The sequence below is a fragment of the Lutra lutra genome, chromosome 18, assembly GCF_902655055.1.
Source record: "Lutra lutra chromosome 18, mLutLut1.2, whole genome shotgun sequence".
NCBI lineage: Eukaryota > Metazoa > Chordata > Mammalia > Carnivora > Mustelidae > Lutra > Lutra lutra.
In genome coordinates, this window is record NC_062295.1 from 35,515,929 (window position 1) to 35,538,115 (window position 22,187).

Genomic DNA, 22,187 nt, shown 5'->3' on the forward strand with positions numbered 1-22,187 from the left:
CAAAGAAAAGCCAGGGAATTCACCACAGTGTCATCCCTTGCGTTCCAGAGTTGTTGGGTTGTCTTTTATCTTGCACAGCGTTCTTATGTTTGCTTTATATATGGTGTCCAGGGCTTTTTTACTTAGTGGAAGGAATAAGGAAAGGAACTTCTACATCATCTTCCCAGAAGTGAAAGTCTTGTCTTTGTTTTTGAAAGATGTTTTTATGGGGTATGGAACTCTGTGTTGACATTTTTATTCTAACACCCCAAAGATGTGACTGCATTGTCTTGTGTTGTTTCTGACAAGAAGTCTGTTGTCAGTTTTACCTTTGTTTCTATGTATATGTTTTTATTACTGCTTTTTTTTTTAAGATTTTATTTATTTATTTGACAGATCACAAGCAGGCAGAGAGGCAGGCAGGCAGAGAGAGAGAGGGAGAGAGAGAGAGGAGGAAGCAGGCTCCCTGCCGAGCAGAGAGCCCAATGTGGGACTTGATCCCAGGACCCTGAGATCATGACCCGAGCCAACGGCAGAGGCTTAACCCACTGAGCCACCCAGGCACCCTTACTTACTGGTTTTATGATGCTCTCTTTATCACTGTTCTCAGCAGTCTGACTGCGTGATTCTTTGTGTAGTTGTCGCTTGTCTTCTGTTTGGGATTTGTTGAGGTTCTTAAATCAGTAAATATACTGTTTCAAATTTGTGTGGCTTCTAGTCATTAAAAAAACTTTTATGTTTGTAACTGGAGCACCATTATTAACATTTTCTGGTGTATAGTTCTATGAATTTTAACACAGGTCTAGATTCACGCACATCACCACCTCCTCAGGACAAAAACTGTAGAATCACTCTAAAAGTCTCCCTTGTGCACTCTGTACACAGTCGTTATTTCCTGAGATATTTGTTCTGTCCCTTCAGACTCCAATTACGTGTGTGTTTAGGGACTAACTTGGAGTCCCGCTGCTCACTGATAAGCATACCTGTTGTTGTTGTTGTTGTTGTTGTTTTGAGTTTGTGTGTGTATGATTCATTATGGAAGATTTCTGTTGCTAAGTCTTCAAGTTCACTGATCTTTTCTCCCCTCCTGTCTAATCTATTGTTAATCTTGCCTGGTGTGTTTTTCATCTCAGAGATTCTATTTTTCACCTGTAAAATACGTTTGACTCTGTTTCCATGACTCTCCCTAACATGCTCTTGTTCTCTTCTACCTCCTTAAAAATGTGATTGATTATATGTACAATGTCTTTTTTTAATGTCATTGTCTTTTGATTCTATTATTTGTGCCATTTCTGGGTCTGTTTCTATTTATTTTCTCCTTGTTGTTGGTTATTCCTGCATCTTTGTATGCCTTGTGGTCTTTGATTAGAACTTTATGTTTTGGGGTGCTGGAGGTTTTTTTTTAATCCCTATAAATATTTTTGAGCTTTATTCTGGGACACAGTTATATCATTTGGAAATGGTTTGAGCCTTTCAATGCTTTTAAAGCTTTGTTAGGCAGGTTCTGAGTGGCCTTTATTTTAAAGCAGAGTTTCTCAATCTCAGCACTATTGATGTTCAGAGCCAGATAATGCTTTGTTGTGGGGGCTGGCCTGGGCTTCTTGTAGGATGTTTAGCGGCATTTGTGGCCTCTGCTCACAGGATACCAGTAGAACCAGTTAGTCATGAGCTAAGAATGGTTTTCACATTTTTCTAAAGTTGTAAAAAGGAAGAAGAAAAGAAGAAGAATATGCAGCAGAGACCCCCATATGTGGTCAACAAGACCAGAATATATATGGAGAGGCTTTCGGACTATTGTAGAGTGACTTTTTTTTTTTTTTAACATTTGAGACAAATTTTAGTATAAGAGAAAACTTCTTTTTCCAGTATAAAGAGTAGTTAAGAGCACAGGCATTGAATATGAAGGAAATATTTGAGTCCAGGATGTGTCTTCCACTTAGTACTATTTGACATTGGGCAAAATTTTAACTCTCTGAGCCTCAGTTTATTCTCTTATAAAATTGAACCAGTACATACTTATCACTTGGGTTTGTTAGAGAATTAAATGAGAATGAATGAAAGTATGTAGCTCAAGGCGTGACCTGCAGTAGCTGTTATTACTTCACTTCAGGCGTGGGGCCCGTATTTAAAATATTCTGTGATATCTGTATGGAGTCCTATTTTGCTAATTTGGTGGATTGTGGTCTTATCTTTCAGGTCATGCAGAAGGATTTTGTATGATGTGTACAATGCAAGCACATATCACCCAGGCACTCAGTAATCCTGGGGATGTTATTAAGCCGATGTTCGTCATTAATGAGATGCGGCGTAAGTATCATCTGTAGTAGTTTATGTTAGTATTTATTAGGTAATTGGTCTTAATGGCCTAACTGGTAAAAGATGAGCTCCTGGTATATTATGGAAAACAAACGTGTTTTATCATACCTGGGTATGGGTTTAATTAGTAACAAGTCTTTAGTAAAACATTTAGTATAGAAACACACTTTGAAACCACAAAAGATAACAGTGTAATAAGGTATTCGGTTTAATATAAGCAAATTAATTTTTTTTTAAAGTAGGCTCCACGCCCAGCATGGAGCCCAACATGGGGCTCAAACTCACAACTGTGAGAGCAAGACCTGAGCCAAGATCAGGAGTCAGAACATTCAACTGACAGAGCACCCAGGCGCCCCGCAAATTTAAAAATTTTAAAAACTCACTTTTTTGGGGCGCCTGGGTGGCTCAGTGGATTAAGCCGCTGCCTTCGGCTCAGGTCATGATCTCGGGGTCCTGGGATCGAGTCCCGCATCGGGCTCTCTGCTCAGTGGGGTGCCTGCTTCCCTCTCTCTCTCTCTCTCTCTCTGCCTGCCTCTCCGTCTACTTGTGATCTCTCTCTGTCAAATAAATAAATAAAATCTTAAAAAAAAAACAAACTCACTTTGTTAATAAAATCATTGATAAGTTTTACAGTGATTTCCACCCCCCAGATATTTGGATTACTATGCTGAGTAATATTATAATATTGTCCCACAGGTTTCGTTTCTTTTCTTTTTTTTTTTTTTTTAAAGATTTTATCTATTTGACAGAGACAGAGATCACAAGTAGGCAGAGAGGCAGGCATCGAGAGATGAAGGGAAGCAGGCTCCCTGCTGACCAGAGAGCCCGATGTGGGGCTTGATCCCAGGACCCCGATATCATGACATGGGCCAAAGGCAGAGGCTTAACCCACTGAGCCACCAGGCGCCCTGTGTCCCACAGGTTTCTTTAAATAGTTTTAAATTGGTTTTAATTCAGTGAATGAGTATTATGCTATGTATAGCATCAGATATTATCAAACTAAAATTAATTATACTCTTAAAGCAACATTTAAACTCATAGCAGCAAATTTGTGGATAAATTTCACTTTTTCTATTTCACTTTTAAATGACTTGAAAATTTTCTTTTGCATTATAATGACCCCGATAGGGTATGTGAACTGCTTTAGTGCACTCTCTGTGTGTTTTTGTAATAAACTTTTACATCATCTTAATTGAGTTAGAAGGAAAAAATGTGTGCAAATAAAAAAGAGACCCTAACTGTTATCTGGAATCTAGCGGGGTAATTACAGGGCTGGATAATTATACAACAACACTCTATAATCCTTTTGCCTAAAAAGCTGCTGAAGTTTAAGAGGTGTTCTATTGGCCCTCGGCAGTATTAACAGGTCGGAGGAGACAACACACACATTTTTTTTTTTTAAGATTTTATTTATTTGTCGGAGAGAGAACAAGCACAAGCAGGGGGAGCAGCAGGCAGAGAGAGAAGCAGGCTCCCCGCTGAACAGGAAGCCTGATGCGGAACTCTATCCCAGGGTCCTGGGATCATGATCTGAGCCGAAGGCAGACTCCTAACCGACTGAGCCACCCGGGCTTCCCAATGCAAACATTTTTTTTTTTTTTTAAGATTTTATTTATTTATCTGACAGAGATCACAAGTAGGCAGAGAGGCAGGCAGAGAGCCCGATGCGGGACTCGATCCCAGGACCCTGAGATCATGACCTGAGCCGAAGGCAGAGGCTTAACCCACTGAGCCACCCAGGCGCCCCTCAACACAAACATTTTTTTAAACAGTTTTGGATCCTGGCAGAATTTCAGCCAGGGGAAATTTTGTTTGTTTAATTTTGTATATATAAAGAATGATTAATTATTTTTAAACCTAGCCTTTAAGAAAAGGTCATTGCTGTTTGTGTGCATGTATATTCTCAAGCTCTCATAACCCCTGCACACGTGGCGGGAGCACGAGATTGCCATTTTTGTAGGCAGAACTGGCAGAATACTGGCAGTTTCATATGGCTCAAGCTAATATATGTTTCTGTATATTCATGTATAGAAATTGGTCTATTCATGTTTTAGTGTGACATTGTCTAGGCACTTGTTTTTTATTCTCATTTTGTTTTGTAGTCATTTAGTCCATTAGAAACAAAGCTGCTGGGCACCTGGGTGGCTCAGCTGGTTAAGCGACTGCCTTGGGCTCAGGTCATGATCCCAGAGTCCTGGGATCAAGTCCTGCATAGGGCTCCCAGCTTCATGGGGAGTCTGCTTGTCCCTCTGACCTCCTCCCCTCTCGTGCTTTCTGTCTCTGTCTCTGTCTCAAATAAATAAATCTCTTAAAAAAAAAAAAAAAGAAACAAGGCTGGAGAGATTCTGAGGACACAGTGTGTTCTGTGGGTTTTTAAGACAGAACCAAGATGCACTCAGACATTTATGTTTGCTGTGGGGTCTCTTAGGGAGACCTGGCACTGAATTTAAGATTGTGTGCACCAACATCTCGTCTCAAACGTTAACGTTTTGAACAAAGTTTTGAGACAGTGCAGCTGAAGTTGAATTTATTCAAGTATAGTTTTGTTAGCTGCAGACCTGGAGCCTCTGGGCTCTCAGCAGCTCTAGGCAACGTGGACTCGAAATGGTCTACGGGGCGTGGGCCTTGCTGTTCTCAGGGAAGTGTGTGTGAGTGCTGCGTCCTCATAAAATAGTCCCCTGCTTCCTAGCTGACAGATGGCCATTAGGTGGAATGTCTGGGGGGTATAGCTGGGGCGTATCCTGTGTGAAGATAAAACTTTGTCTTTGCTGAAACTTCACAGGTATAGCTAGGCACTTCCGCTTTGGAAACCAAGAAGATGCCCACGAATTCCTTCAGTACACCGTGGATGCTATGCAAAAAGCGTGCTTGAATGGCAGCAATAAGTGAGTACAGCAGAGCGTTGGCCACTTCTGCCCTTGGCATCACTGGCTTCCTAGAGTTCAGTTGTGCCTTTTATGCGAATGTGCCGAGCTCTGGGTTTGCTTCCCTGTGACTTTGCACTGCCTCTTCCTCAAGCGATTGCCATCATTTTAAAATGATGGAAAAATTCTAAGGGTATGCTTACTATAACAATGTGGATTTAATTACGGGAGTCAGGAATTGGGGGTCGGTTTTGCCCTTACTCAGTTTCTCAGCATCAGCATCCCTTTGCAGATCTAAAACTATCCACTTTTCCTTTCTGGTTGTGCCCAGCGTGTTTTCTGCTCCTCTCCAGCCTCTGAACTCTTTGTGTGTTCCCTGCATCTTTCTTACTCTGGTCAGTTACCAATTCTTACATTTTCTTCCTTAAAATCTAAATGTAGACTCAAGAGGAAGATTGCAAGTACAACTAGATACCAAATCCTAATCCACTTGCATTTCCCAAACACCCCTGGTAGATCTCCTGTTCGGCTCCCACCGTTGCTGTCCCTTGGCTGGGCTCTGCTCACTTGAATGACAGACCCCAGGGCAGAGGAGAACGCCTCCCGCTCCCTGCCTTCAGCAGCTGGTCCCCACGTCCAGTGTCACAGCCTTGCTGCTCGCTTCCCGGCCAAATTCCTGCCTCAGTGTCCGTTCCCTGCTCAGTACTGTCCTGTCTCTTTCTGCCTCTCCCCAAACCCTCACTGTGCTTTGGTCCAGGTGAGAGGACTCTCTGGTGCCAAGCATACTGGTGTCTTTTTATTTCGTGGCTTCCTATTTGAATTCTTGTTCTTTTAGAGATGTCACAGCATCTGTAATTATTGTAGAACTCTTGTCTCATGTCACCGTTTATTTTTCAGATTAGACAGACACACCCAGGCTACCACCCTCGTTTGTCAGATATTTGGAGGATACCTAAGATCGAGAGGTAAAGTTTTATTTAAGGTTGATAAAGAGGTACATGCATGTGGTTAAAGAAGTGCAGTAGGAGAGGGTTAGCAATGGACAGTGTGTCTCCCTTCCCCCAGTTTAGAGTATAGCCTTCCAGTACTTTCCTATGCACGAGCAGACTGAAGAGTGTGTTAGATGGATCTCTTCCCTTTTTCTCTTAACATGAGAAATCTTTTTACATCTCGGTACGTGCAGGTAACACAGTCTCTCACGGCTGAAGTAGAATTCCATTCATTTAAGTCCCCTAACAATGGATATTGAAGCTGTTTGTAATTCTTCGGTGTTACTACCATTAGTCATTCATGGAACATCCTTCTACAATGCCTTTCTGTTCACGGAGAAGTGTCTAAGTAGGATGAGTTCTTAGTTATTAGAATTTCTGCATTGAAGGGTGGTGTGTGTATTTTAAATTCTGATACTCCAGATCATTCTTCCAAGAGGCTATCCCTGTTCACATTCCGGCCGGTAGCACCCGTGGGCCGCACTCACGACACCTTGGCTCGCACTGTGGGACATATTAACACTCTTGTGCAATCTGAAAAATGTACTTTAAGTTTTTTATTTGAAAATAATATTTTTGTGTTCTTTTGTGTCAGTAGTTGGTATCGCCATAAGGGTTACACTTTGCTTATTCTTTGCATTTTATTTTCATTTCAGTCAAGTGTTTAAATTGCAAAGGTGTCTCGGATACGTTCGACCCATATCTCGATATAACGTTGGAGATAAAGGTACGTTTGCTAATTGTGGTGGTGAGGTTAGAAAAAAACAGACTTTGTGTGACTTTATCTGTGGTTCATTTCTAACTTCACTACACTTGCTAGAGAATACGAATTGAAGCTGTTCATAGGCCGAGACTGTATTTAGAGGAAATAATGTAAGATTTGTAGCAGGGAGCGTAGGGACTTTTCTTGCCCTTTGACTTTTCACTTAATTGTGATAAAATCAGAATTTGTTGCCTGCGTTAGCTTAATTAGATGATTGTCACTGTTTAGAAACTCTCTTGTTTCTTGGTTCTCTAAGCTCCTATTTTCTGTTAAGCTCTTGCTTTTCCGATTACAAATGTAATACGTGCTTAGGATGGGAATGAGGAACGTTGCAGATGTGTAGAGGGTCCCGTCCCTCAGGATGAACCTTTAACAATCTGATATGAACTGTCCCGGAACCTATTATTTACCGACTCTAACAACGTGATTACACCTTAGGCCTGTTCAGCCACTGGCCACCTTCGCGTACTTCCGCTCGGCGGCCTCTTCGAGGGCTTGTGCCTCGGGGGTGCCGCGGCCCCCTGAGCACGGGCACCACCAGGCACAGGCCCTCTTCCTTGCTGGAGTGTGTTGGGTTTTTTTTTTTTTTCCCGTTTTATGCTCTTTGGAATAACGCTGCAGCTAGCAGCTTCTTTACACGTCGTTCGCTTTGATGTGCGCGGCGTTTAACGAAGGGAAGGTCATGGGATGGGTACACGTATAAAGTCAGTGTCTAATAAAAGAGAAATTTCTTTATAAAAATTCACATTGGCTTTTAGACCTTTGAGTCGTGTTTTTTCTTTCTTCTGTCGAGTGGCGGTGAGAGGTCCCGTGTGCTGATGCTGTTCTTCTCTTCCCAGGCCGCTCAGAGTGTGAACAAGGCATTGGAGCAGTTTGTGAAGCCGGAGCAGCTCGACGGGGAAAACTCTTACAAGTGCAGCAAGTACGTGGGTGTGGCGGCGGGGCGGCTTGCGGTGCGGATGGGGGAGCCCCGTGAGCTTCCGTGCTGTCTGGGAGGACGTCGGGTCTCCGTGCTCTCAGGGCCGGAGCGCTCGGTGTCGGCCTGCACCCTCTGCCCCTGGGAGGGTCCGTGCCCCATGACTGGGCGGGTTTGCGGGGGGCCGTCCACGGTAGCTGCTCGGCCTGATGCGGCCCTGCTGACGCGTCTGTGGTGAGCGGCGTTTTCGTGGACTCCTTGTTAGAGGCGCCGATGGAGTGGGGCTCGCCTTCTCTGAGAGCAGTTAAGGCTCTTGCTCTGTCCTCTGCTTCTCACCCAGGATTCAGGGTGGTAACTGCTGGAAACGTCCAGTGTTGATGATTCATTGCTGTGTTGCCCTGTGAAGTCAAGAGAGCCTCTATTTGAAGAAAGTCCTGTTTCACATGTTTCAGTAGATTTTCATTTTTTTAGAAGCTGGTACTATGGGGTGATCGTTACCAAACACTCATATCTTGGGGGAAAAGCTCCCCACAGCCACAGGCACCTCTCCTATTCTAAGTTCCATGGATGTTCAGTTTGAGTTGAGAGAATTCTGTATTTAACCTAATTTTAAAATTATCAGTGACTCTGGGGCTTCTCAGAATCTGTCCTAGCTTCCTTTTTTCTTTCATGCTAATTGAGCATTCTCCCCCTGTCGTAAATTTTAGTGGTTTTTTTGTTTTTGTTTTTGTTTTTTAAAGATTTTTTAAAAAAATTTATTTGACAGACAGAGATCACAAGTAGGCATAGAGGCAGGCAGAGAGAGAGGGGGAAACAGGCTCGCTGCTGAGCAGAGAGCCCGATGCAGGACTCAATCCCAAGACCCTGAGATCATGACCTGAGCTGAAGGCAGAGGCTTAACCCACTGAGCCACCCAGGTGCCCCAAATTTTAGTGTTTTCACTGTTGGTTGAGAGGAGGGGTGGTGTTTTTTACTAGTAGCTTTCTTTTGGTTTGGTGGGAAATGTTTCAGAAAAATAACCAGGGAAAGACTTTAAAAATAAATATATACTTACATACATCTTCTTAATCCTTTGTTTCTGTTTATTTCAAGGTGTAAAAAGATGGTTCCAGCTTCAAAGAGGTTCACTATACACAGATCCTCTAATGTTCTTACACTTTCTCTGAAACGTTTTGCAAATTTTACTGGTGGAAAAATTGCTAAGGTGGGTAGATATTATTAATAACCTTTTACGTGGTCTTTCTCAAGGCTTATGTGTCAGTAACTATCAAGGGTTATATGCGACCTAACTGAACAGTTTGTTACCTTGATTTCCTGGGTTGTTCTGGTACTTAGTGGGGAGAAACGTGTCCGAGCATTGAGCTGGTGTAGTGTGCCGTGTGCGTTCCTGAGTGCAGTTTCTCTGTCCTTTAGCTGGATGGACTCTTCTGATGACAGAATTGGTAACTGTGGTCTGCACTTGGGCATCGTGGACAGGGAAAGCGGGGAGACACAGGGAGAGCCGGTGTCATTCGCAACCCAAAGAGGGCGGCCCTGCTGGATCGCACACTCTTTTGTCGGAGTTGGCTCTCTCTGTCGAGGTTTTCTCAGGATAGCACACTGGATTTCCATATTTTCTTTCCACTTCTGAAGACTGGATGTATCAGAAATCAGTAGTATGCAAGAGATCTAAACAGTCCCTTCCCAAAGTAGTAAAGCCACGTGCGACTGACGTCCAGAATTAGCGTTCCAGCCCGTGGCCGATTCAGAGGGTTTGCTTAGTGCAGAGCCTTGTCTGCTTCGGGGAAATCAGGAAGGTGGGAGCGCACAAAGGGCGTGCGGGCTCAGGGTGGCTCCAGGCTGACTGTGCCTTTCGAAGTGTGGTTCAGCGTGTTAGGTTTCTGCTGGGACATCCGAGGGCACAGAGCCCGGTGGCGCGCGGGCCTCCGTGGGGATATGTGGAATGATCTGGGCCTTCAGAAGCGACCTTCCTGATCCTCTCCCCATTTCTGTGTAGGATGTGAAATATCCTGAATATCTTGATATCCGACCGTACATGTCTCAGCCGAATGGAGAACCGATTATCTATGTTCTGTACGCAGTGCTGGTGCACACGGGCTTTAACTGCCACGCCGGCCACTACTTCTGCTACATCAAAGTAAGCCGTGCAGGTTTTGCTGTCTTTTTTTTTTTTTTTTAAAGATTTTTTATTTATTTATCAGAGAGAGAGGGAGAGAGAGCAAGCACAGGCAGACAGAATGGCAGGCAGAGGCAGAGGGAGAAGCAGGCTCCCCGCCGAGCAAGGAGCCTGATGTGGGACTCGATCCCAGGACGCTGGGATCATGACCTGAGCCGAAGGCAGCTGCTTAACCAACTGAGCCACCCAGGCGTCCCAGGTTTTGCTGTCTTAAAATAGCCTCTAAGGTAGCACTGGCTCTTGGGCGGCAAGGTGGGGCTTTGCCAGTGAAAATACGAAGGCCCATTTTTCTTACTTTCCTGTTTGGTGATCCGTCTTCATCCGATCGTATCTAATTCCTCCTTTGTTGCCTTTCTCTTGCAGGCGAGCAATGGCCTCTGGTACCAAATGAATGACTCCATCGTATCTACCAGTGATATTAGATCGGTACTCAGTCAGCAAGCTTACGTTCTCTTTTATATCAGGTACCAGTGGGAAAACGGATTTTCACATTTTCTGTTATGTCCTTTCTCTTCATCTCAGCAGCATATTTAAATTCCGTATTCAGTTATTGAAACATCAGCTTACTGTGGCCAGCAGAGTAAGGGAGGTAGTTTTTGGGTGTGGATTAGGAGTTGGATTTAGCTTCCAGCCGGGTGGCCATCTGACAGGGAAGCACGCAGAGAAAGCGCCCAGTGATGGTGGAGGAAGGTGGGCTGCTGAGAGCAGCACATGGTAGGGGGCCTGGGGCCGGGGAGGCAGGGTGTGGAAGGGGCCTCTGAGGACCTGGGTGTAGTTACCTCTCAACCGCTGAGCATAGGCAGCTAGTCACGTTCCTGGCCGGGCCTGGCTGGGCACTCCCGACTCGCTAATTCCATTTCTGGAAATGCATGGTCTTAGAAAAACTCTGATGTGTGCTCTAAGGTGTTCATTTATAGTAGCTGAAAATTAAGAACAAATTAAGGAGAATGAGTGTGTACCTTGTAGCATATCCATGTGTTGGACTATTATACAGCTGTTAAAAATGATTTTTATGATGACCTTTTTTTTCCCTAAATGATACAAGAGAGTCTTCTATATATATGGAGGAAAAGCAGTTTGAAATCTTTCACAGTGGAATTGAAAAAAACAGTACCGGCTAAAGCCTGGAGGTTATTCCAGTAAATCGGAACAGTAGAAGCTTCTCATGGGTGCGATGAGCCATAGTGTTTTTGTGTTTAACTTCTGGATACAGACTTTCTATAAGAGCATGTACTTACATTTAGAAAAATAAAAGTAAACAGAAAAGAATTGCTTTCAGGTAGTGGCATCTCTGGAACACACAATCAAAAATACCACTTGCACGGTTACCTTTGTGCCTCCCCGTGGGGGCACCTGCCACTAACCTTGACCCAGAGGGGATCCTGTGCGAAGCTCCATGCACTGGAGCTTCTCGTTCTGGTCCCTGGGGGGCTCCAGATGAATCTCTTCTAAGGACGTGCCCTGTGAAGCCTTAACTGCTGTCACTCTCTGTCCCCAGGTCCCACGATGTAAAAAATGGAGGTGAACTCACTCATTCCACTCACAGCCCCGGCCAGTCCTCACCCCGACCTGTGATCAGTCAGCGCGTTGTCAACAACAAACAGGCTGCGTCAGGGTTTATCGGACCACAGCTCCCCTCTCACATGATAAAGGTAACATTCCAGAGGTGGGATGTAATCTCTGTGGTAACTTGGGTATTGTTCATAGCCTCTGGTTAGCACAGCAGGAGCCACCGTGTCTTCGTACAACTGAGTGCCTTGTCAAAAAAGTTTATACAAGCCATTAATTATAAAATATTTCAAATATACAGAGTATCTCAGGGTATGACTATAACAAACAAGAACAAGGTCTGGGTATGGGTGTATATTTAAACGCAAGAGCATAAGTGAGAGAGCACAAGAGCACAGGAAGAGAGAGAAGCAGATTCCCCGCTGAGCAGGGAGCCCGATGTGGGCCTTGATCCGAGGACCCCAGGATCATGATGTGAGCTGAAGCGGCTGCTTAACTGACTGAGACACCCAGGCGCCCCAACACTAGAGATTTTAGCTCTCACTTTGGACTTTCATTCAGAGTGGACTTAATATTTGGGGATTCTTTTATTGTTGTTGTTGTTGTTTTTAAGATTTTATTTATTTATTTGACAGAGAGAGCGCGCGAGAGGGAATACAAGTAGCAGGAGTGGGAGAGGGAGAAGCAGGCTCCCCGCTGAGCAGGGAGCCTGATGTGGGGCTCAATCCCAGGACCCTGGGATCATGACCTGAGCTGAAGGCAGATGCTTAATGACTGAGCCATCCAGACGCCCCAGTATTGGGGGATTCTTGATGAATGCTAGAAACAGGAAAGCGACTCACAAAAAGTTTATTTTCAGTGTATCCATGTAGCCCTTTCAGGAGTGTGGTGTGTCCTGTCTGCCGTCCAGCGGCTCAGACGCACCCCCTGGTGGTCAATGCCTGTGTATCACGTGACACACAGACCTTCAGGAGGGAAGGCCTGGCGTTTGCAGGCCTGATGCAGTGATTATGGTCACCGTCTGTGTGTGGAAGCAACCCCCCCCATACCATAGTGCTGTGACAGCCTTTCCATTTGAGTGTGATTTGTTTGAATCAGCAGATGGTCTAGTTGTGTACTATATTTTATGGACATTGGATAGTGTTTGGGTTGTAGCTGGAGTCACAAATCCAGTGCCTCTGGGCTGGGCAGGGGCTGGGCTCCTGCCTTGGCTCTGCTTAATAGTGACACCAGCACCCTGGTCAGCTAGAAGCACGTGTGCTGGGTGGAAGGGTGGCGAATACTGATTTTTTTCAAAGTTTTTTGTTTTCCTTCATGTGAAACCTTCAAATGTTAAGATAGCAACTAATTCAGGTATTTGACAAAACTCTGTGAAGGCCACGCAGAACACCTCTTGAATTGCGGTCTCACCCACGGCCACCAGTTTGCCCCCTAGGATAGAGCAGCATAGGGGGAGTATGGAGCAGAACAGCTCAAGAGTAGGACTCAAGAGGGGACATGGAGGGAGGGGACGGCGCCCCAAGCCGCTCTCTATGTCTGCCCATGCCACCCATCTCCCCGCTAGCTGGCACTTCCTTCTGCCTCTATGGCAGCCGGCTTCCAGGAAACCCAGCCAAGGGAAGCATGCATGACTCTGTGCCCAAGGGGGCTTCTTCATTTTTGTCAGATTGGAGCAGAAAGAATTGGGGCTGGGGTTTGTTCTGGACAGAAATAGTTGTTGATTACTTACCAGAAAACAGGGACCCATGGAAGGTTTATGGTCAAAGCGGACAGGAGGAGGAGGTGATTCTAGGTGTGGGAAACTTGATATTCTAATAAAGAAGATGAAGAGCAGAAAGGGAAGGGCCTCTAGCCAGACTGGATTCTTTGTGACCCTTCCTGGGGCTCTCACCGCCTGGGGTCTTCTTTCTTCCAGAATCCACCTCACTTAAATGGGACCGGGCCACTGAAGGAAGCACCGAGCAGTTCCATGTCGAGTCCCAGTGGAAATTCCAGTGTCAGCCGGGCTGGTTCTGTTAATGCTTCGACTTCTGTTCAAAACTGGTCTGTTAACAGGCCATCAGTGATTCCAGAACACCCCAAGAAACAAAAAATCACGATCAGTATTCACAACAAGTTACCTGTTCGCCAAGGCCAGTCTCAGCCCAACCTTCACAGTGGTTCTTTGGAGAACCCAACCAAGCCTGTTCCCTCTTCTACCATTACCAATTCTTCTGCAATACAGCCTACCTCGAGCGCGCCTACGACGGCGGTTTCTAGTAAAGTCACAAAGCAGATGACCCCGAGCGAGTCCTGTTCTCAGCCCGTGATGAACGGCAAGTCCAAGCTGAGCTCCAGTGTCCTGGTGCCCTATGGTGCCGAGTCGTCCGAAGAGTCTGACGAGGAGGCGAAGGGCCTAGGCAAGGAGAACGGTCTCGGTACGATCGAGAGCTCAAACTCTTCTGTGCAGGATGCAGAAGATGACGAGGCCTCTCCACTCGAGCTTCGAGAGCCCCTTGCTCTAAATGGTGCTGACAGTATGGACAGCGACCTGAAGGAAAACGGTCTGCCTTGTGATGGTGCCAGTTGCCAAGTCCCGCCTACTCTACACTCAGAAAATCCCTTCTCTAAGGCGAATGGTTTGCCGGGAAAGGTGAGCGTCTTGGGGTGACCCGTGGGGTAGGGCGGGGGGCTTTGCTTCGATTCTCACGTCCAGCCACTCACTGGCTGCGGGTCAGAGATCGGGAGGCGCCGGTGGCAGTAAGGGTTGAAAGAGCTTTGTTTTTTATCGTAGTTGACGCCGGCTCCTCTGCCGCCTCTCCCAGAAGACAAAATCTTAGAGACCTTCAAACTCAGCAACAAGGTGAAAGGTTCAACAGAAGAAACCAGGTAAGATGATGACGAGTGAGGAGACCGCGATGGTGTCCGTGTGCCGTGCGCCGCTGTCAGCGGCGCACGTCTCATCGTGAACCTCTTGAGTCCCGTGAATCTATTCGTGAGCTAGAGAAGTTGTTGTGCCTCTTAGAAAAGGAAAGAAAAAACTTATCGGACGAATTGCCATTTTTCTGTGAAAACGATGTCCTTGAGCTAACGCTTTGTTCAGCCTAGCCCCGTGTCTCTTGCTTAGGGACCCTACGGCCTGCTTCCGGGTCTGACACCTAGCCTTCCAGTGACAAACGTGAAGACTCGATAAGGTTGTAGGGCAGGGCTTCTCAACTCCCATCAAGTTACAGATATTCTGCTCCTTCTAGAATCCTGAAATTTCATTCATAGATAAGACAGTCTATCTCCACATTGAATGCTTTGTTTGCTTTTTTAAATCAGTACAATTCCTGAGTGTAATTTAACAGGAGTGAAAGACAGGAGGAATATACCAGCTGGTGGCGTTTTGGTTTGCCCACGAGTGCGCGACGACGCCCCAAGTGGGTTTGCTGTGAGCCTTGCCATGTGGGACGTGGCCTGGTGTCCTGAGCGCAGTCCCACGCGCACATTTCACCATCAGGGGTGTGATGTCCTCATAAGGGACAACTTTTGGTGACATTCTGGTTGTCTCTGGGTTTACACAGTAGTTGTGTCCCTGGAAAATGTCACGTCCATGAAGATTGCCAATAATCTCATAGCCGGGGTGTTCACCCACATGGACGTTGGCTTGTGGGACGTGGGACCCTTCCTTACTCCCTGCATGCCACTGCCTGCCTTGTCCCTGGGCTCCCCCATCTCTGTGACAACCAGAATGCACCCCACATTTCAGAGTGGCCCCTGACAGGGGGTCTGCCCTTATTGAACAGTGGTCTGGAAGGTTTAATTATTAAAATGGAGTGGAGCCAATCTGTAGGTGAAGAACACTCCCTTCAGATTACCTTCAAGAGGGGGTGGCATGACTCCCCAGTCACTTTTTAATGGCTTTCTTTTATCCCTTCCCCAGTCTAGCTTAGTTTATCCTCACATGTCACATGTGTGAGGATGACCATAGATGGTTATGTAGACAGAACCACGCATGTGTCGTGACCCAGTGGGTGTTGCTCTCACATGCTGGCATGAGACTCACGGCCGTGCCCGAGGTGATTTGTCTGTACTGATCTCATCTGTGCTCTCTCCCCCAGGGATTTTCCCACTAAAAAGTGGGGCCCCTGGAGGGTTGTTAATGTTGGCTGGCAGTTTTCATTAACCTCAAGCAGACCTCGGGGACCCTGTAGCAGATAAGGGCAGAGTTCATGTCCTCCAGGAAGGTTTTTTAAAGCCTCACTGTTCCTACTAGAGCCTCCCGGTTCCTACATTCCGAGGGGCCGTTGGCTGGGTTTGGAGGCAGTGATTCTGTTGGAGGCTCGGGAGAAACGTGGAGGAAAAGTTAGAACCTCTGGTCGCCAATCTGACCTTTCTGATCATTCGCAGTTATTAAGAATTAGAAGTATATCTGAAAACAGAAAGAGCCTATGACTGCGGGATTATTGTAGCTGGAAAATGGGATAGTAGATACTAAGCCTGATAGAGAATTTCATGTTTTTGTTTAATGAGGGAAAGAGAATGTTAGAGTTTCCAAAAATGATAAACCCAGTATTCAGCTCCACCCAGAAATGTTAAAGGCACAGATTATTTAAAGTAAAGGAATGTTTTGAAGTTTTTGTCCTTGTGAGCCATAATGCGATCAAGCCACTGACTGATTTATTGATTTCTTTGTTTTGATGGGGCTGCAGTGCTCCTGGAACAGAGGAAGGTCCTGCAGAGGATCCTGGCACGGAGCTGGAGGCCGGCAGTCCCTCTCCCGAGTCCCATGAGAAACCGGAGACCCTCATGAGCCTTAGCAGCAAGTTAAAGAAGGCTTTGCCACCCTTAGACCCCAGCGTCATATCTACCAAAGAAGTCTCCGAAAACATTTTAGCAAAACCCGAGGAGTCTTTGCCCAGTGCCAACACCCTTTGCAGCAGCACTAAGAATACCGTGGGCGATGATCCACTCCCTAAACTGTGTAGCCCCGGGGACTTAACAGATGACCAGAGCAGACCACCCCAGGCCGTATCGGGGGCGTTACTAGAGAGCCCCCGGGCCTCGGCCGCAGTGGAGGCTGTGGGGAGCTCCAGCCCGAGTGCCCCGGTACACTCCGAGGGTGCCTGTGAGCACGAACTCTTAGTCTACATCAGTCGAGACACGTGCTCGGACTCGGAGGACCCTCCTCGGAGCGCAGGCACAGTGGCCGAGGGCGTGCCCTCTCCTCAAGCAGACAAGATCACAGAAAATCATTCAGAAGGAGGCCCCGAACAAAGTAGCGGGGAGAAATGTGAAGAAAACATGGTTGGACAAAAAGTTCCAGATCATTCTCCAGTTAAGGAAAAAATCAGTATCCTCAGAAAAGTTGATCGAGGACATTATCGTAACCGAAGAGATCGTTCCTCCAGCGGAGAGCGTGCGCGGGAGAGCAGGAGCAAAACCGAGGAGCGCTACCACAAAAAGCGGCACTCGTCTGTGCGGGAGCGAGGCCCCAAGCAGGACCGCTACAGGATGGAGCACAGCAGCGGGGGCCAGCACCACCCCTGTCACGGCGAGAGACTCAGCCCCAGCGAGCACCGCTCCCTGGGCAGGTACGGCCACCACCACTCCCGCGGCAGAGGCGGCTCGGACCAGGAGTGGAGCAGGTACCACCACCCCGAAAGCGAGCACTCCTGGGCCCGGGAGAAGTACTACCCCGACAGACTGAGGTGGGACAAGTGCAGGCATTACCACGACAGGTACGCCCTGTACGCGGCCCGGGAGGTGCGCGAGTGGAGGCCCTTCCCCGGCGCCCGCGAGTACGCCAAGGCGGGCCCGTCCAGCGGCCGGCCCTACAAGGACTACTACAGGGGGCGGAAGGGCCACGAGCTGCTCGCCAAGGGGAAGGACCGGCACCGCTTCGGCAGCCCCCGGGCAGGCCCGCCGCACGCCCTCCTCCCGTACCCCGACAAGTACCCCCACGAGAAAATTGCACTTGTAGCCGAAGACACCAATTGTAACCTCGCCGATCGCTTCCACGAACACGAGAACGCCAAGTCCCGGAAACGGAGATACGGCAGCATGGAGAACAGTGACGGTCACGTCGAGAGAAAGGCCTGGAGGGGCTTCCAGAAGGATCTCTTGGAAGAGCCTAAAGTGAAGAAGCACAAAAAATCAAAGAAGAAAAAGAAATCCAAAGACAAACACCGAGGCCGAGATTCCAGGTGAGGGTGAGGCCCAGTTCCGGTTCCGTGCCCGGGAGCCGGGCCTGGACCCCCACCCCAGCGCGGGGCTGGCCGCGGCGCTGACGGCTGGATTCTCGCGGCCCGCTCTGCGGTGCGTGAGCTGCCGCTGCGGTCGATTTCCGAACCGCAGCTCCGAGCCGCCGCTCCGGCGCTCTTCACGGTGCCGCAGAGCGGCGAGCGCCGCCGCAGGACCCCGCGCTGCAGGACGGTGATGCCGCTGCGGCCCGTGCTGCGGGATCTCTGGGAGCGCGTGTGCCACGGCCCGTACTGAGGACTGGAGTTCTGGACTGTGGAACTGGTGTTCTTCCTCTCGCTCGTCAGATGTGGTTATGTTTTCGTGCCTGTTTGTGTTTTCTCGCACCTCAGGGCCCGCTGGCGCGCGGGCACGGGGAGGCCGCCGTCCCTGTGCTGCTGGCCGGCCCGCTGGTGGCGCGGGTCCGAGACGACCACGGGTTGCCTCAGCCTTGTCTGTTCCTCTGGCTCCATTTCCCAGTTTGAGATCTAGTGGGGAAGTTTGTTTTTGTATTTCTAAAAAGCTAAATTGGGCAGAAATCGATTATCTTGAAAATGACTTCTCCACGATGAGGTGCCTGACATCTGACATGTCTTGAGATGGAAACCCTGGGGAATGGTTACAAAAGCCGAAGGGACACAGACACGGTTACCCGAGGGGGAACCTCCTTCCCTCCCGTGTTCCTGAGTCTCCTGGCGAAAGCATTCTGTCCCTCAGCCCCTCGTTTTCCTTCTTTTGGACGTGGGGCCAGCAGTCTTCGCTCCCGAGCTCTGGAGTGGGGTGGGGGGGGGTCCAAGTGGGTGACCTCACACCCTGGACCCAGGCACCTCCTCTGGCGAGCACGCGCACTGGCGCCCAGGTGGGGCCTTCTCCGGCGCGTGCGAGCTGAGTGTCTGCCAGGGGGTGGAAGCCGAGGACCAGGCCGCTCGGAGGCGAGTTTGGTTTGTTGGTGGTTTGAGTTCTGGCTTCTTCTCCGCAGGCATCAGCAGGACTCCGATCTTTCAGTAGCATGCTCTGATGCTGATCTCCACAGACACAAAAAAAAGAAGAAGAAAAAGAAGAGGCACTCCAGGAAGTCCGAGGACTTTGTTAAAGACTCAGAGCCGCACCTGCCCAAGGCCGTCAGCCATGAGACTGTTGACCGTTTCCGGAGAACGGACGGCGCTTTCCCCCTCACCGACGGCCTGCCTCTGGAAGGTGCTGGGCCTTTCCGTGAGAAGAGAAAACACTTAAGGATGGGAAGCAGGGATGACAGGGGTCCTCTGTCTGAGTGTGGCCAGGGTAAGAGGAGACACTTGGAATTAAGACTATAGAAATGATTCTTGTTAACACCGGGGAAGAAACCCTCACTTGGCGTCGAAGGGGGTGCGTGTTCGCGGGAGCCCGTGCGCCCCGTCAGCTCCAGCCTCGGCTCCCAGGTGTGGCGCGGGCTTCAGCTGCCCGGTGGGGCGCTGCAGGCCGACCCCGTAGCACGTGTGTGAAACCGCAGGGACTCGGACCTGGGCTCGGCAGAGCCTCCGTGGCGAGACCTGTGGTCTGGGGCCCTGGCTGTGTGTGAGTCTCCTGAAGGACGGGGGCTTTTATGCTTAAGCCATTTCTGATTGAAGTAGTTACACAGCGTGTGCTTTCCCTCCGGAGTCGTTCTCTGGCATTCTGAGTGGAAGCTGAAGCTCCATGGGAGGGATGTCCCCTGTCAGCCCCTGGCCGGGCCGAGGCCTTGCGGGCACCTGTGTTGTGGGGCCTTGGCTCCCGCTGAGCGAACCCCTCCAGGCTGGGGGCGTGGGGGGCTTGGATTCTTACTCACTTGGCACCACTGTCTTCCGATGTCACCTTTTAGCCCTTTCTGCTCTGACTGCACTTGAAGCAGCCCCTTGGCGCCGTCTGCTCTTCGCCCAGGTCGCAGAGTGCGGGCCTGGAGTGGGGTGGCCAGCTCGGGGGCCTCTCTGCCCGGTGGGGTCAGCCTGCTGCAGCCCGCGGGTGTCGCCCGTCTCCACGGGGCCTGCCGGTGAAGAAGGCCAAGGCCTTCGTGGGTTTCAAATGGCTGGTGGAGCCCGAAGGAGATGTTGCGGCCCATGAGACTCGCCCATGTCTAGAGCCGTGCACGGGGCGAGCCCAGCCTTCCCACTTGCATGGCGCCGCGCTGCCCTGGCGAGTCGGTGCCGAGAGCCCGCATGGCCCCAGAGAGGGACAGGGTGGTCCTCTGGCCTTTCGTACGAGGCACTTGCTGAGCCCTGCCCTAGATGCCCGAGGGGCGCTTTTGTGACTTTGATACGGCATCTTGGTTGCCCACAGGCCCTTTGTGTCGTGAACTTGGGGGAGACGCACGTGTCTTGGGGGCAGGCCAGTCTGCCCCGTGGCCCGCTGTCAGCGCGGCTGTGGACGGAGGAGGGCCGGACGGGCCCGGAGCGCAGGCATTAGAGGAGCAGACGCTGTGAGGGAGGCGCTGTCCCAGCGGGTGGGGCTGTGCAGCGTGACGTGTTCTGGGGAGCCCGGGTGGCACACGGTAGAGGACGAGGGTGGCCGTGACCAGCTGGAAAGTGACATTGGCTGTTGTCTGCTCTGGGTTTTTTAGATTAATCATGTGAATCTTTGGTCTGTTTCCCACGAGCATTTTGGTGATTTAGGGAAGGGCTTGGCTTGGTGCGGATCGAGTCCCTTCTCCCTCTGCTTTGTGCTTGGGAGGAAGCAGTGGGCAGCGTCTGAGGGGATTCTGCTCTGTTGCTAGAATGTTCCCCGCCCGGCTGCAGTCCCATAAGGAGCACCCTCGGAGGCCGCCAGAGCACAGTGGAGGGCAGCTCCCCCACAAACACGGCTCTGGAGGGAAAGCAGGCTGCCGTGACCCTCGGTAGTTGGCCTGTGGGGGCCCAGACACGTGCCTCTAAGGGCCGCAGTCAGGCTTTGGGTCAAGCGGTGGCCGTTGTCTGTCCTGTCCGATTGCGCTCGAGGAGCGGTGTGCAGCCGGCGTTGCCGACGGGAGCAGGTTGAGGAACCCGTGTGTCTGTACCCTCCTGTCCTCAAGGACAAGGGGCCACCTGCTTGGGCTTCCATGCTAAGCACCCCTATCTTCTGGCTAAGGATGCCAGACCCCTTTGCCTTCCTGCCACATGTCCCCTATTTCTGACGCCTTGACCACTCACCTCTGAGACTCCTGTCCTCCGGCTGCATGAAACCCTCACGTCAGTGTCTTTGGCTTGAGTTCTCTTCTGTCCTGCTGTTAAAATGCTGATCGGTTTGATGGGCTAGGAGCGAACTGTTCCCGCAGGCTATGGCTTTTCGCTGTGTCGCAGGCATTGCATAAAGTTTTGTTTTCAGTCAGACGCTGGGAGCGATCGCCGTGCGACAGGTTACATGTGCCCAGTCTGTGCGGGACGGGTTTCAGGCCGCGAGCATCCGGCCAAGAACGGGTCCAAAGTGTAATCACGCGATGCCCATGCACAGCACAGGCATGAAAAATGCTGCAAAACTATCATTAAAATTTCTTTCCTGATTGTTTGCTTTCTAGGTGATTGAAAACTTGGCCTCAAAACAAAAAATTCACTAGTTATGGTAAGCAGTTTTCCTATCTGTATGTTTCATACTCGTCCATAGAGGCACCGAGGGGACCCAGATGAAGGAGTTTGGGGCCTCAGGGAGACAGGCGGTGCTGCGGGGAGCAGGTGCGGGAGGCTCCCCGGCAAGGGTGGCAGACTGCCTCCTCCGTTCTGGCTTGGGCACATGGTGGCCCTTACTTCAGGCGCCGCCACCCTGCTCCCTCCTCCCCTCTCCTCCCCTTATAAGAAGGGGAGGGAAAGCTGCAGGCCAGGACTCGCACAGAAGGAAAAGCCCCTTTCCTCCACCCAGACCTACCCAACTGGCCTAGGAGAGGAGCCCCCGGCAGCCCCATTCCCACACACAGCCATGGGTCCCCACGCTGGGAGAACAAGGGGTTCACGTGGCCCAGGCCTGACCGGCGCACCTGCAGGCCCGGCGGCCAGGCCGGGAGCCCCGGGTCCCTGTGCAGCCCTAGAGAACACATCGACTTCTACTTCTGACAGAAAGGACTTGGCCTTCCTGGAATAAGGTGTGGGTGCCTTAGGACAGATCCCGACTTTGACGGAGTCTGGTGACTTACTGCTGGCATTTGCTCCCCTGGCCCTGGAGCTGGTGCCTCACGTTTGGGGCCCGCGTTTGCCGAGGTGGACAGGAGAGTGTGCCGTCGTGGTCTTGAAGGGACCTGTGTCCAGTTCCAGTGTGTGACTTGTAGGCAGCCGGGGGGATTTGAAATGGATTTCCCCGAATCGTCTACGGAAGATTAACGTGCAGCTAACGTACCTTTCTCGGTGTGTCTTAAGGAAAACTCCTAAGCCTAAGTAAGGACTTAGATTCTCTAGCGAAGGGGAATTAAAGGATTGAGCCGATTAGCAGCGGCGGCTGAGCTGGCGGCCCGCGCCCAGCAGGTGGCTCCCTCCGCACACGCGGCCCGCCTGGCGGAGCA

At 49.8% G+C, this 22,187-nt stretch overlaps 1 protein-coding gene across 4 annotated transcripts in view; it reads left to right on the top strand.

The window, feature by feature from the left end:
• USP42 (ubiquitin specific peptidase 42) overlaps positions 1–22,187 on the top strand; it is a 73,934-nt gene that overhangs the window by 50,499 nt on the left and 1,248 nt on the right. For 3 of the 4 annotated variants that reach the window (XM_047712779.1, XM_047712777.1, XM_047712778.1), the window contains 13 exons: positions 2,176–2,286; positions 5,078–5,180; positions 6,057–6,124; positions 6,805–6,875; positions 7,751–7,833; positions 8,920–9,031; positions 9,824–9,964; positions 10,367–10,467; positions 11,502–11,655; positions 13,428–14,144; positions 14,286–14,380; positions 16,186–17,679; positions 18,693–18,994. In XM_047712779.1, coding sequence (XP_047568735.1) covers positions 2,176–2,286; positions 5,078–5,180; positions 6,057–6,124; positions 6,805–6,875; positions 7,751–7,833; positions 8,920–9,031; positions 9,824–9,964; positions 10,367–10,467; positions 11,502–11,655; positions 13,428–14,144; positions 14,286–14,380; positions 16,186–17,679; positions 18,693–18,994 — 3,552 coding nt within the window. Of the gene's footprint in view, positions 1–2,175; positions 2,287–5,077; positions 5,181–6,056; positions 6,125–6,804; positions 6,876–7,750; positions 7,834–8,919; positions 9,032–9,823; positions 9,965–10,366; positions 10,468–11,501; positions 11,656–13,427; positions 14,145–14,285; positions 14,381–16,185; positions 17,680–18,692; positions 18,995–21,215; positions 21,260–22,187 lie in introns of all 4 variants that reach the window. The other variant, XM_047712780.1, reaches the window with a different exon arrangement.